Source organism: Elephas maximus, chromosome 1, assembly GCF_024166365.1.
Source record: "Elephas maximus indicus isolate mEleMax1 chromosome 1, mEleMax1 primary haplotype, whole genome shotgun sequence".
In the NCBI taxonomy this organism is placed as follows: Eukaryota; Metazoa; Chordata; class Mammalia; order Proboscidea; family Elephantidae; genus Elephas; species Elephas maximus.
Genome location: NC_064819.1, coordinates 176,239,558 through 176,253,955, shown reverse-complemented (window position 1 = coordinate 176,253,955; position 14,398 = coordinate 176,239,558). Strand labels below are relative to the sequence as shown.

General features: G+C 39.8%; 1 protein-coding gene across 16 annotated transcripts in view; it reads left to right on the top strand.

Annotated features, from left to right (window-relative positions):
- Window positions 1–14,398, top strand: part of METTL24 (methyltransferase like 24) — a 141,585-nt gene that overhangs the window by 77,993 nt on the left and 49,194 nt on the right. The window contains exons 5-6 of one of the 16 annotated variants that reach the window (XR_007519012.1): window positions 8,377–8,534; window positions 8,635–8,695. The exons of 14 other annotated variants lie outside the window; for them this stretch is intronic. Coding sequence is in view for 1 of the 2 variants with exons in the window: in XM_049898760.1 (XP_049754717.1) it covers window positions 8,377–8,481 (105 nt within the window). In the remaining variant the exon portion in view is untranslated. Of the gene's footprint in view, window positions 1–8,376; window positions 8,583–8,634; window positions 8,696–14,398 lie in introns of those variants that run through there. One more of the 16 variants, XM_049898760.1, reaches the window with a different exon arrangement.

The window sequence follows — 14,398 nt, the reverse complement described above, 5'->3', positions numbered from 1 at the left end:
ATTTTTTAAAAGAACAAAGTTAGAGGACTTACAGTACTTGATTTCAAGAGTGACTGTAAAGCTATAGCAATGAAGATAGTATGGTATTGATATAGAGATAGACATGTAGATCAATAGAACACAAAGATAATTTGGAAATAGACACACATATACAATTAATTGATTTTTGACAAACGTGCCACTGTAATTCAGTGGGAGAAATGAAAGTCTTTTGAACAAATGGTGTGAAACAACTAGAAATTTATACGGGGAAAAAAAAAGAATCTTGACCTTTACCACACATCTTCATAAAAATTAATTCGAAACGGAACATAGAACTAAGCGTAAAAGCTAAAACTATAAAACTGCTAGGAGGAAAATATAGGAGGAAATCTTCAGGACCTTGAGGAGGGCAGAGATTTCTTAGGATACAACGTAAACCATGAAAAAAAGATAAATTGGACTTCATAAAAATTGAAACCTTCTGTTCATCGAAAGACATTGTTAAGAACATATAAGCCGGGAGAGAACATTACCACATATGTATCTGACAAAGCAGTTGTATCTGGAATACATAAAGAACTCTTGCAAATAAAAAATAAGACAAACAACTCAATTAAAAAATAGGCAAAAGATTTGACAGACACTTCACCAAAGAAGATACACAGATGGCAAATACGCACGTGGAAAGAGGCTCAATATCATTAGTCACTAGAGAAATAAAACCACTATGAGATACTACTTCACAAGCATTGAAATGGCTAAAATTAAAAAGACTGAGGATACCAAGCAATGATGAGGGTGTGGAGTAACTGGAACTCTCAAATATTTCTTTTTGGTGGGGAGGAGGGATGCAACCACCTCGGAAAGGAGTGTGACAATTGCTTATTAAGTTAAATGTACCTTTACCAATTGACTAAAAAAACCCACTCCTAGGCATTTATTAGCACATTAATTGTTCTCGTGAGGAACCTGTGCATAGATCAAGAGGTAGTGGTTCCAAAAGAACAATGGGATACTGCGTGGTTTAAAGTCAGGAAGGGTGTGTGTCAGAGTTGTATCCTTTCACCATACCAATTCAATCTCTATGCTGAGCAAATAATCTGAGAAGCTGGACTATATGAAGAAGAACAGGGCATCAGGATTGGAGGAAGACTCGTTCAACAGCCTGCGATATGCAGATGACACAACCTTACTTGCTGAAAGTGAAGAGGATTTGAAGCACTTACTGATGAAGATCAAAAACCACAGCCTTCAGTATAGATTATACCTCAACATAAAGAAAACAAAAATACTCACAACTGGACCAGTAAGCAGCATCATGGTAAATGGAAAAAGGATTGAAGTTGTTAAGGTTTTCTTTGTACTTGGACCCACAATCAACAGCCATGGAAGCAGCAGTCAAGAAATCAAAAGACACATTGAATTGGGCAAATCTGCAAAAGATTCGTTAAAGTGCTGAAAAGCAAAGATGTCACCTTGAAGACTAAGGTGTGCCTGCCCCAAGCCATGGTGTTTCCAGTCACCTCCTATGCATGTGAAAGCTGGACAATGAATAAGGAAAACCAAAAAGAATTGAGACCTTTAATTTGCAGTGTTGGAGAAAAATATTGAATATACCATGGACTGCCAAAAGAATGAACAAGTCTGTCTTGGAAGAAATACAGCCTGAATGCTCCTTAGAAGCAAGGATGGCAAGACTGCGTCTCACATACTTTGGACATGTTGTCAGAGAGATCCGTCTCTGGAGAAGGGCATCTTGCTTGGTAAAGTACAGAGTCTGCAAAAAAGAGGAGGATCCTCAATAAGATGGATTGACACAGTGGCTGCAACAATGGGTTTAAGCATAACGACAATTATGAGGATGGTGCAGGACTGGGCAGTGTTTCATTCTGTTGTACACAGGGTAACTATGAATTGGAACCAACTTGATGGCACTTAACAACAAAAAACAACAGACATTTACCCAAGAAAAATGAAAATGTATGCCCACACGAAGACTTGTGCTCAAATGTTCATAGCAGCTTTATTCGTAATAGCCCCAAATTGGAAACAACCCAAATGTTCATCAGCAGGTGAATGGGTAAAGAAGTTATGGTATATTCATATGATAGAATACCACTTGGCAATAAAAAGGAATAAACTTAGTGATACAAATAACAGGGATGAATCTAACAGACTTTATACTGAGTGAAGGAAGCCGGGCACGAGAGACTACGTACTATATGATTCCATTTATATGAATAGAAGAGGCAAAACTATTCATGGTGATAGATATCAGAGTGGTGGTTACCTGGAGAATAGGGTAGTGGAGTAGGGATTTAGTGGAAAGGTCCACAAAGGAAGTTTTGTGGTGATGGAAAGGTTCTATATTTTGAGTGTGTTGTTGGCTCCAAGAGTATACACAGATGTCAAAAGTCATTGATCTATACACTTAAAATGTATGAATTTTACGGTATATAAATTATACCTCAATATAGGCAAGTTATGCAGCTTGCTACCATTCTACCGTTCACGTTCACATGATTTATATGTATAGAATCTCTCTGAAAGTATACAGAAGAAAACTGGTTACACTAGTTGCCTCCAGGGAGAAGAACTGGATAGCTGAGGAAGGGGCTGTGTACTCTCTGTAGCTTTTGAATTTTGTACCCTGTGAATATTGAAAACATTAAATAAAATGTTGTGCATTGCTTCTTTCCCATTTTGTTTATTTTCTACTTCTGGAGTCTCTTTTAGGTGTATTTTGGAGACTCTCAGCCTATACTCCTTGTCTCTTAAATGCTTTTCCATATTTTAAAATGTTGATCTCTCTAACTTTCTGGGTCAGTTCCTGTCTAGTATGATTTGATGGTTTTAGATCTTAAATTTTCTTTTTAACTGTGTTCAGTCTAGAGTTTATCCAATTTATTGATATTTTTTAAAATTATAATGACTATATTTTTCACTTGCAAGGTTTTTAACGGATATTTTTTTCTGTCTGTCCTTTTTCAGTTATTCATGTTTTTGTTTCAAAATGTGTTGTCACTGCTTGTATGTTTCTGACAGTAGATATTATCCTTATTGACTGCCTGAGCATCCTAAGCACACTTGCTTCAAACTTTTGTCAGACTGTTTAACAACATTAATTTAATCTTGGAATGAAATAATGTTCTAATTATTGCTTTGATTGGTTGTTTCTCTCATCATTTGATTCCTGTGTGGATTTTGGAATTTGGTTTGCTGGCTCTCTCAGTCATCTAGTGCTACTATAACAGAAATACCACAAGTGGGTGGCCTTAACAAAGAGAAATGTGTTTTCTTACAGCCTAGTAGGCTAGAATCCGCCAGGCACTCCTTGGAAACTCTATGGGGCAGTTCTGCTCTGTCCTATAGGGTCGCTATGAGTTGGAATTGACTCGATGGCACTGGGTTTTTGGGTTTAGTAGGCTAGAAGTCCAAATTCAGGGGGTCAGATCCAGAGTAAGCCTTTCTCTCTCTATCGGCTCTGGAGGAAAATCCTTGTCATCCATCTTCCCTTGGTCTGGGAGCATCTCAGCGCAGGAACCTCAGGTCCAAAGGACACACTCTGCTCCTGGCCTGCTTTATTGGTGGTATGAAGTTCCCAACTCTCTGCTTGCTTCCCTTTCCTTTTATGTCTTGAGAGATAAAAGGTGGTGCAGGCCGCATGCCAGGGAAGCTCCCTTTACATTGGATCAGGGAGGTGACCTGAGTAAGGGTGGTGTTACAATCCCGCACTAATCCTCTCAGCATAAAATTACAATCACAAAATGTAGGACAACCACTCAATCCTGGAAATCATGGCCTAACCAAGTTGATACACACATTTTTTGGGGGGACATAATTCAATCCATGACACTGGCTCATTTTACATGGGAGGTTTTTGGTTTGGTTTTGCTTCTGTCTTTCCTTTTTTGTTTTGTCCTTCCTTGCCTAATAATTTTGCAATAGGCTTCAGGACCTGGTCTTATATAAGCATTTGAGAGTTTCTTCTTCCCCAGTGATATTGAAAATATTCAGTTACTGAACCACCTGGGATCTGGTTCATTTGTTGTTTGTTAGGATGAGTCTTTCTCCTCCCATCTCCCTAGGCTAGTGGCTGACTTTAAGCCAGAGCCCCAGCCACTGATTGTCAGCAGTTTATTTATGTTTTCTTTCTGGAGTCAGGGAGCTCCACTCCAGCCCTTGAATTTAATCAACAAATCTGGCTCTGGCCGCTCTCTCAAGAGAGCACTTTTAGTTCTGTTCCCTGTAGGAGCTGAACCCCACACCACTGCTGCCTCATTCTTTAGTACAGGGACCCAGCAGATCCTGGCTTCAGCCCTGCTGCTCAGTGCTGTGTTCTAGTCCATAAAGATGTTTATCTTGTTTTCAAGCCCTGCTTTTGTTTTTGTGTGTGTATGTGTGTGTGTATATATATATTTATACACACACACACACACACACACATACATATATGGAGCCCTGGTGGCCAAGTGGTTAAGAGCTTAGGCTGCTAACGAAAAGGTCAGCAGTTCAAATCCACCAGGTGCTCCTTGGAAACCCTATGGGGCAGTTCTAGTCTGTCGTATAGAATCACTATGAGTCAGAATTGACTCAAAGGCATAGAAGGGGCACATCTTGCCTTCATAATTTTCTTTAAATCGATTCACCTATTTTATTTAGGATTATCTGGAGAACTAGAATCCATGGACTCAAGAGTTAGCTGTCCTAGTTATTTTTTCTAACATATATTAAAACTACCTAAGATTTTGAAATGTTTATTTTTATTGCCATAAATCGGATTCCAGGAGCCCTAGTGGTGCAGACAGTTAAGTGCTTGACTACTAACCAAAAAGGTGGCAGTTTGAACCACTCATCAAGCAACTCCAGGGGAGAAAGACCTGGTGATCTGGCCCCTAAACATTATAGCCAAGAAAACCCTATGGGGCAGTTCTGCACTATCAGATGGAGTTGCCATAAGTTGGAATTGACTCAGTGACACCAGCAATAAGAACAAGAAGTCAGATTCTATGTCAATATTTCTCAAATTTAATGTGTATGTAAACTACATACCCTTGAGCTTGACATTGATTCTCAAATGTGTGTTCTTAACTAAGCTTTGTGTACCTCAAGGGCGGGGACCATTTAGCATATGAAATCTCATCCCAAATACCTAGCAATGTCCTCAGGAAACCAGGGCTTGTACCCCTGCTGAGAATTTGCATTTCTAATAAGTTCCCAGGCGATCCTAATTTGCAGGTTAGGGAGTAGGGACCAATTCTAAGAACCACTAATAGAGCAAAGGTTCGCAAAATTTATTATACATAAGAATCACCTGGGGATCAGACTGAATCAGACTCTTCATTTTAACAAGATCCCCAGGTGACTCTTAGTATAATAAATCTTAAGAACTGCTGCTCTACTAGTGGTCCTCAGAATTGGTCCTTACTCCCTAGCAGCATTACATCACCTAGGAACTTGTTAGAAATGCAGATTCTCAGCAGGTGTGTGAACCAGAACAAACTGGTTCAAAGCCTTGGGAAATACAAAAGATACTTGTCAGCTTGGCTTTCTCCCAATACCTTCCAAAATCAAATGTGTAAGGCATCAAGATTTGAATACCTCGTCATTTGACACCAACTGCCCTGGAATTACAGTTGCTGGGCGATGCAGATGATTAACTTGCTTACTACTAACTGAAAGGCTGAAGGTTCCAGTTTACCCAGACGTGTCTCAGAAGAAAGACCTAGAAATATGCAACTGAAAAATCAGCCACTGAAAACCCGATGGAGCAGTTCTACCCTGACACACGTGGGGTTGTCTTGAGTCCGAGTTGACTCAATAGCAACCAGTTTGTTTTGGTTTTTAACCCTGGAATTAATAAACGGCAATCTAGAGCATCCAGAGGCCTTAGTGCTGATGCTTCAGAAGAAAGTTTGGGTGGAAAACCATACCAAAATAATGTATGTTGTGGTAAAGGTAGAAGTTCAGCTGATTCTTTTAGATCCTAGTACAATCTTCTACCTTAATTGGTTTATATTTCTTTTTCAAAGAGTTTTGTGTCTTTCTGTGTGTTTGAAGGCACCTTCATCTTGTGGAATTGCTATTTATTTAATCATGATGGTGCTGTGTTTCTGTGAAATAAGCCAGTGGCAATTTAGCTGTAATGAGTCATTCACGGTACTGAATTGAAATTTGAAATGCAGAGACATCTTTCTGTCTCCATCAATCTACAGTGGACCCTAAGGACGAGCCATTCTGGGAAAATGAGTCTAGGACTGCCACATTCAACGTTTAGGAAATGAGCTTTGGTGTTTTATTCTTTTTACTCATGTATAGTGGTCACATTTGCTCTTTAGCAAAGTCTCGGCTCTTCTCAATGATTTTTCAATTATTCGGTAATTAGCTAGCATGTAGATAAAACAGGTCGTAGTGATGAAAGAACTAGGCGCATGTGGATTTAGCTGCAATTTGTGTTTTCTTCAGTACATTCTCCACGCAGTTTCCCTTGGGCAGAAGGCGTGACTGGCAGGGTTGTGTGTGAACCTGGGTGGAATCCAGAGACCCACTCCCAACTGTACAACAGAGTAGTTCTTAAAATTTAGGGTTAAAACTGGGAACACCAAAAAAAAAAAAAAAAACCAAAACAAACCAGGAACACAACCACAAGAGAATTGCAATCACCCAGGGAGCTTGATTAAAATTGTCAAACCCAGGCCCAATGCCCCCAAACCCCATTGCTATCAAGTCAATTCAGACTCATAGTGACCCTATAAGAGGGCAGAACTGCCCCGTTGGATTTCCAAGGAGCAGCTGGTGGATTGAAACTGCTGACCTGGTTGGCAGCTGAACGCTTAACCACTGCACCACTGGGGTTCCAGGCTCAATCCCAGAGATTCTTATTTAGTTGGTTGTGCGTGGAGCCCAGGAACCCTCTAGCTCTCCCTGAGGCGATTGTGATCAGGTGATATGAACGTGACCCTCTGAGGAACCTCCTCGTATAGAAAGGACTTTGGTGACTCAGCCTTTCGTTCTCAAATCTCTCTACACCCTTGTGTGCATAAACCAGTTTGCTGTTGAATTGATCCCACTCATAGCGCCCCCATGTGTGTCAGAGTAGAACTGTACTTCGTAGGGTTTTGAGTGGCTGATTTTTCAGAAGTAGATCACCAGGCCGGTCTCCTGAGCCACCTCTGGATGAACTCAAATCTCCAGGCTTTTGTTTATGACTGTTCACACCAGCCCTTTAACTGTTTGCAAAATCACTTTAACCAAGAAGGGGTAGTTGTCACCTCCTGCTTGCCACCTCCCTGTCTCCTCACCAAGTCTTTGTGTCCCCCGTTCCTCAGTTTCCCCTATTGTAAGGTGGATGATAGGAACTCTTTCCATTTGAGGATGTTGTGTAGGCAAATGAACTGACTAGTGAGAGAAGTGAATGAGTTTTCACGAGACCAGATTGTGTTTTATTTTGTGGAGCGTTAGGACTGGCCGTTGCCTCTTTGAGAGCTTCAGACAAACCCAGTGTTATTACAAAAGGGGAAGATTTTACATATGAGGGAAATTAGCGTCCAGGGAGCTGGCATTTGTTTTTCTTAGTAGCTGTGCACCAGAGGTGGGCGCGTTTGTCTGAGAATCTTGTTGCGTTGATGAAGTTCTGGGAATGAGAGCCAAGTGAATCTGAGGGCATAGAGGAGCTATAAGTTCCACGAAGGTCCCTTGACCCCTTTTGTGTGTTTTCCTCTCCTGAAGGAGACTGTAAGTTGGTAGAGGGATGTTATGTTCAGCGCAGTGCTGTGCAGCTCAGATTCACAGGGTTGCGCAAGTTCATTTATGTGTGTTAGAAAAGCTTAATGCTTTATGACAGGAAGAGCACTGAGAACTGACTATCCTATTAGTGAATGCTCTAAGGGAATGTGTTCCGGAGCAAATCCTGCAAGGTCATACCCTGCCGGCCATTTCTGCCTCGGGAGCTCAGCCGTGCCAGTTTTCGGAGATGCCCAAGCATAACAGACCAACACCCATGAAACAGACTCCAGGTGCTGGGGAAAGGTGGTTATAGTTTCAGTTGGAGGTAAAAAACAAACAAACAAAAAATCTGATTTATTTTCAAGCCAGTGAATATATTAGGAAAGTTTCATTTGCTACTTTTGAGTTAAAAACACAAGGATCTTTTAAAAAACAAAATTTTCTGGCATGGACTGGCATTCAACAGTTTTGCAATTAAAATAATGAAACATTTCTTAGGAGAACTCTTTAAAGGCAGTGCGAGGGGTTCTCAGCACACCATTAGAAGGAATTATGTAAAGCAGCCTCTCGGTTCCCAGTTTTATTTTAAGGTTTAATTTATTCCAGATTCTGCAGGAAAAAACCGTCCATGTGACAAGCCTGCTAACAGATGTCAATTTAATTTTATAGCACATGCCTGCACTTCAGAGTCAGAAAATTGAGATTATTCTTTTGCCTGCTGTTTATTACACGACACAGCTTCGTAACACCACACCCCAGAGGACAGCTGATTAATAACCTGCAGGCAAGCAACTTATCACCTGCTTTCATCTTCTGTAGAGTGGAGTGTAAGCTTTATTTTACATTATCCTTTTCGATTACGAGAGGTGCTAGAAAGTGCAAAGGTGACAGAAAATGGATTCTTCTCACTGTTTTAATTTCATCTAGGTCAGAAGACAGATGACGCTGCAGTGAAGAGAAATAAGATAAAAAGTAAGAATTATTCAATTAGATTGAACTAAATCTATATTAAATTGTTTTGTGGTGGTGGGTAAAAGAAAATCAAATCCACCCATAATAAGCCATCTTCACTCCTTCATTTTCACAGGGCCCATTTTCTTCTGTTCATGCCTCTGTTCACATGGCATAGTGTCTTCGTTTCCTAGGGCAGCTGTAACAGAAATATCACAAGTGGGTGGCTTTAAAGAACAGAAATTTATTTTCTCACAGTTCAGGAGGCTAGAAATGTGAATTCAGGACATCAGTGCTAGGGAAAGGCTCTCTCTTTGCAAACTCTGGGGGAGATCCTTGTCTCTTTTGGTATTCCTCATTTCCTTGTCAATCTTCACAAGGCATCTATCTTCCCCCATTTGTGCTTGCTTGCTTCTTTCTGTGTCTGATCTGCTCTTTTTATAATTTAGAAGTGATTAGGTTTAGGACACACCTTATAGTATATGGCCTCATTAGCATAACAAAGAAAACCTTATTCCCAAATGGGATTATATCACAGGTATGGGTTTTTTTTTTTATGGGGTTAGGATTCCAGCACATATTTGGGGGGACACAATTCAATCCATAAAGCTGGCCCCATCTGTATCTTCCCCTAAAAAACCATGGGCTTCCTGAAGCAGGAACCATGTCTGTCTTGTTCACAGGGCCCAATACTGAACCTGATACACGGGAGATGCTCAATAAATACATGTTCCAAGAAGGAATGAAGGACTGGAACTGAGAAATGGGCAGAATGTGCTAGCAAACCTAGCCTGGACATCCTGCCCTTCAGGAGCTTGCCCTCTTGCCCTGTAGGAGCCCCTAGGCTGGAGGAAATCTGGATGCCCTTCTGGAGGAAGCAACCTCACCCATCCCCCCCACCCCCCGCCAGGAGGCTGCTCTGCGCTTTCCCATCTCAGCCCTTCCCACCCTTTCTTACCTAGAGCCTAGCTGTGTTAAGTAATCAGCAAAAGTCACTCAAGCACTCTGTGCTCGGCTTCCTCATCTATAATATGGGATTAGAGATAGTGCCCCCTTTGCAGAGTCATGCCCTCCTTCATGGACAAGCAAGCTGTAAGCATGGGAGTGCCCAGAACAGTGTCTGTACATAGTACTTGCTCAGCAATATTTAGCCATTATCCTTCTGACTTCCTTCTGGAGTCAGAGCTCTGAGAAGGCAGGGCCCAAGTCTGTCTGCTCACACGGATTCCTGGTCACTCTAGTATACCTTATGGGAACACCTGTGCTAGACGTTGCTTGTGGCCTGGCCTAACAGGCATCACCCTCCGGAGAACATACTCCAGGTCCTTGGGAAGGCAGGACAGTGCCTAGCCCAGCAGGTCCCCATAGGAAGATTCTTCTGGGCTTTGCAGGGGGGGACACAATTCAATCCATAAAAAACAAAACAAAACAAAAAAAACACGTAGTAATTACCAGATTATATATCACAGCTCTGTTCACATGCCCATCCACTCATCCACTCATCCACCTACCCACCCATCCATCCACCCATCCATCGGTCCATCTGTCCATCCAATAAATATTTACCAAGCATCTTCTAGGAGTCCTGGTGGTGCGGTCGTTAAGAGCTCGGCTGCTAACTAAAGGGTTGGCAGTTTGAATCCATCATCTGCTCCTTGGAAACCCTACGGTGCAGAAGTTCTACTCTACTCAATGACAACAGCTTTTTTTTTTTTTTTTAAAGCATTTTCTATATGTGAGGTCTTGTACTTAAATAGTAAAGATACAGGGATAAATAAGTCTCTTAAGATTTAACATGTAACTCAGAAGACAGAAATGTGACCCTTTAATGAGTGCTACTAAGGAGAAGTACAGTGTGCTATGATGGTGCTTAACAGGGAAATTCAATCCAGTATGTCTTACTTATTTTTGTATCCTGATGCTTTCCCCATAGTTGGGGCTTGATAAATGTTTGCTGGGTAGTGAGCCATCCCAACCCTTGGTAATTTGGCCCCTCTCCTTTCTTTCCTTCTTTCTACTCACCTGTCCTGCATTCTACGGGAATGGTGCTGGAGAGAAACGGGAGCATTTGCTAACAGAGTATCAGCTTTTCCTTGGTTGCCTTTATTGAGGCAATCAGGGGAGATTATGAAAAGCATTTTCCAAGTAATGTTCTTTTTTTCATTCTGTATATGATCAAATATTCAGAGATATTGAGTTATTTCCACCAGATATGTCGCTGCCTTTTATTTTGTGGGGTGGGGGAAAGGAAGCTGCCTATGGAGGCATGATGAAAGGATGGTGCTATTAGGAACTGTGGGGCATTCAGGAAGAAAATGTTCTTTCTATTCTTAGAACATTGTGTTTCTTTCCTAAGGAATTTGGTTTTATAAAGATAGCAAAAGGGCCTTGTTATGGATTCACTTGTGTCCCCCCAAAATATGTGTTGTAAGTCCTAACCTCTATGCCTGTCGTTATAATCTCATTTGGGAATGAGCTGTCTTTGTAATGTTAATAAGGAAGAATTAGTGTAGAGTGTATTTTGAGTCACTGCCTTTTGAGACATAAAAGAGATTAAACAAGCAAGCAGAGCAGAGATGGGGTAGGATAGATGGCAAGACACGTGGAAATCTCTAAGGAACCAGGAAGCAGAAGCTGAAGAGACAAGGACTTTGCCCCAGAGCTGGAGCTCTGAATTCAGACCTCTAAACAAAACCCAGTGCGCTTTTTTTTTTAAATGTGAGAAAATAAATTTCTATTTGTTAAAGCCACCCACTTGTGGTAGTTCTGTTATAGCAGCACTAGATAACTAAGACAGCCTCTTTCTTGTTCCTTTTCTCACTTGGCTTAAATCAGTAACATTTTGCTCAGTTCCATGCTATTTATAGCTATTTTAAATTGCAAGTTAATTCTTGAGATTTTTAAAAGAGCATTTCAGATATTTAAAATATGTAGGTATTGTATTTGAAGACTTAAACTGCTTGTTCCTGGTATAAAAAGGAACCTGTTTGATTCCTAAATCAGTGAAAAACATGGTTATTATTTCATTACTGTTCTGTCCAATTTTTATCTTGCTAGCAAATTCAGGCAAAGAAAGAGGCTTGCCACAAAAATATTTGGCACAATTCTTTCTTTAGAAATTTTTGTTTTTGTTGTTTGTCACAGTGCTGTGTATTCTGATTAGCTCAAGAAATTTAGCTCTATGTTTGACATGAGTCCTGAGAGTTTCTCACAGTTTCTCTGATATTGGTGTTGCCACAGGAGAACAGCGTTGATAACATTTTCAGGATACTGTATTTTGGGCAGGACCTGATGGCAACGGGCTTGGTTTGGTTGGCAAGGTTTGGGCAGTACTGCCCAGTGGAAGGGCCACTGGCTCTCAATCAAAGAGTCCTGTTAGTTGTGTGAGCTAGCACAGGTGAATTAAGCCCTCTGAGTCATTTTCTGCAAAACGAGTATGATAATGATATCTTCCATGCAAGACTGTCAAGATCATTACAGACAAAAAGGTATATAAAGAACCTAGTATAGTGCCTGACCAGTTGATCCACAGGATCTGTTTATTAGATAGCTATTGAATTGGATTGATTTGAATTGTTTTAGATCAATACTCACATTCTTTGGATGGGGTATGATGAGACCATGTGAAGTATTTTATTGCATTTTTGGTTTCCTGATGATTGTGGGAACTGCCATTGTGTCATTCATTTACTCCACAAAACATTAAAAAGAGTCATATTCTGGGTTGGATTTTGGAAGTGTTTAGAACAGCAGCAGTGTGAATCTGATACCCAGTGACCCCTTCAATGTCCTTGGAAACTAGCTTTCTGCAGTGATAACCATGAACGTATATTAGTGTGTGTTTCAAATAGTCTACCTGATTCACGTCGTTGGTAGAAATCTTAAAATTTTGCCATCTTTCTCATCTGCATCTTGTGGCATAAGTACTTAATTTTTGAGTATCTTATTGTGAAATTATTTGGATGGTGAGTATTGATGATTTTGAGGATATTTTATATAGCTGGTGTTGATGTTCTTGACTACTCTCAGATAGACCTGACTCATGGGAAGGGCCCCATGCACAAATGGATTGGACCATTGTGATGCTGATTTTTGGAAGTAGATCGCTAGGTCTTTTTTCCTAGTCTGTCTTAGTCTAGAAGCTCTGCTGAAACCTCTTCAGCATCACGGCAACACTTAAGCTTCCATTGACAGACAAGTGTTGGCTATACTTGAAGTACATTGACTGGGATTGAACTCAGGTCTTCCACATAGAAGGCAAGAATTCTACCACTGAATCACCACTGTCTCATTTTATATAGTGGTATTTCTTTAATACTTTTCACTATATTTGCCTTCTGACATTTTCTTTCCTTCTAGGTTGACTCCCTCTCTGAAAAATCTCTCATATAATTTTGACTTCTTTATGGGGACATATCAAATATAGTACCAACTATTGGCTGAACTAACTGCTCAAGAATATTCTGGATAATTAAAATTTTTGAGTAAATGATAGAAGTGCCCTTGCTCATCCCTGTCTTACTGTTTTCCTGTACTACCTACTGTGTTAATATAAATACATCTCACATGCAAGGCCTCAACTAAATTTTCCAATCTCTTTATTTTCTACAACTTTTTTATACATATTCTATGTTCTAACCTAACTAGATGGTTTTACCTCCAACTTGCCTAAACTTTCTCACCCCATGTAGCTTCAATCACTATTCCTTTTATCTCTAGATATTTTCTATGTATCTGAATAAGTCAAAATTCCACCTGTCTTTCAAGTCCTATCCCAAATGCTACCTCTTCCACAAAACTTTTCTTAAAACCTTTTATTTTAATGTTTTTAATTATGTAAGTGACATATGTTCACTGTAGAAAATTTAGATAATAGAGAACACATAAATAAAGGGATAAAAATTAAAATCACCTGTTATTCTACACTGAGGTAGATGCTATTAATACATACAGTCTCTCCTTCTAGACTTACCGCTAAATTAAAGTGGCATTATATACACTTTTATAATCTGCTTTTTCTACTTAACCAAATATCTTGAATATTTCAACATATTATTAAACATTTTATCTAGATCTATTGCAGAATTGTTTGCAGGATAGCAAAGCTCTAGAAAAAATGTAATTGCATTTTAATAGTAAACTAAGTAATCAAATATGATAAAACCCCTAGAATCAAATACTCTGTGACTTGTAGAACGTGCTACAGATCTGTATTTTGCTGATGTGGAAAGATCTCCAAGGTAAATTGTTAAGGACCCAGTTAAGTGCCAAACAGTGGATATAATATTATGCTCATCATTTGAATAAAAATAAAAAGGTGTGCATACAAATATATGCACATAAAACAGTGGCTTCTTTGGGAAAAGTTATTGAGGGTTCTAGAGTGAGATATATAGGGTAACTATGAGTTGGAATTTACTTGATGGGAATTGGTTTGGTTTTTTGGTTTTAGAGTGAAAAATGAAGACATTTCATTGGATGTCCTTTGAAGGGTTCGAACTTTTTTTTTTTTAAACCACATGCACTTTATACTTGTCCATTAAGTTTTATGCAGTACTTATCTACAATGTCATTTTTAATGACTGCATATATTCTAACAAATGGGTATGCCATAGTTTATTTAACCACTCCCCAAATGTTGGATGTATAGATGGTTTCCAGTTTTTGATATGACATCCAACCATTTCAGGAGGTAGCATGTGATCAACAACCAATGATAATGAAGGAAAAAAGAAAAAAT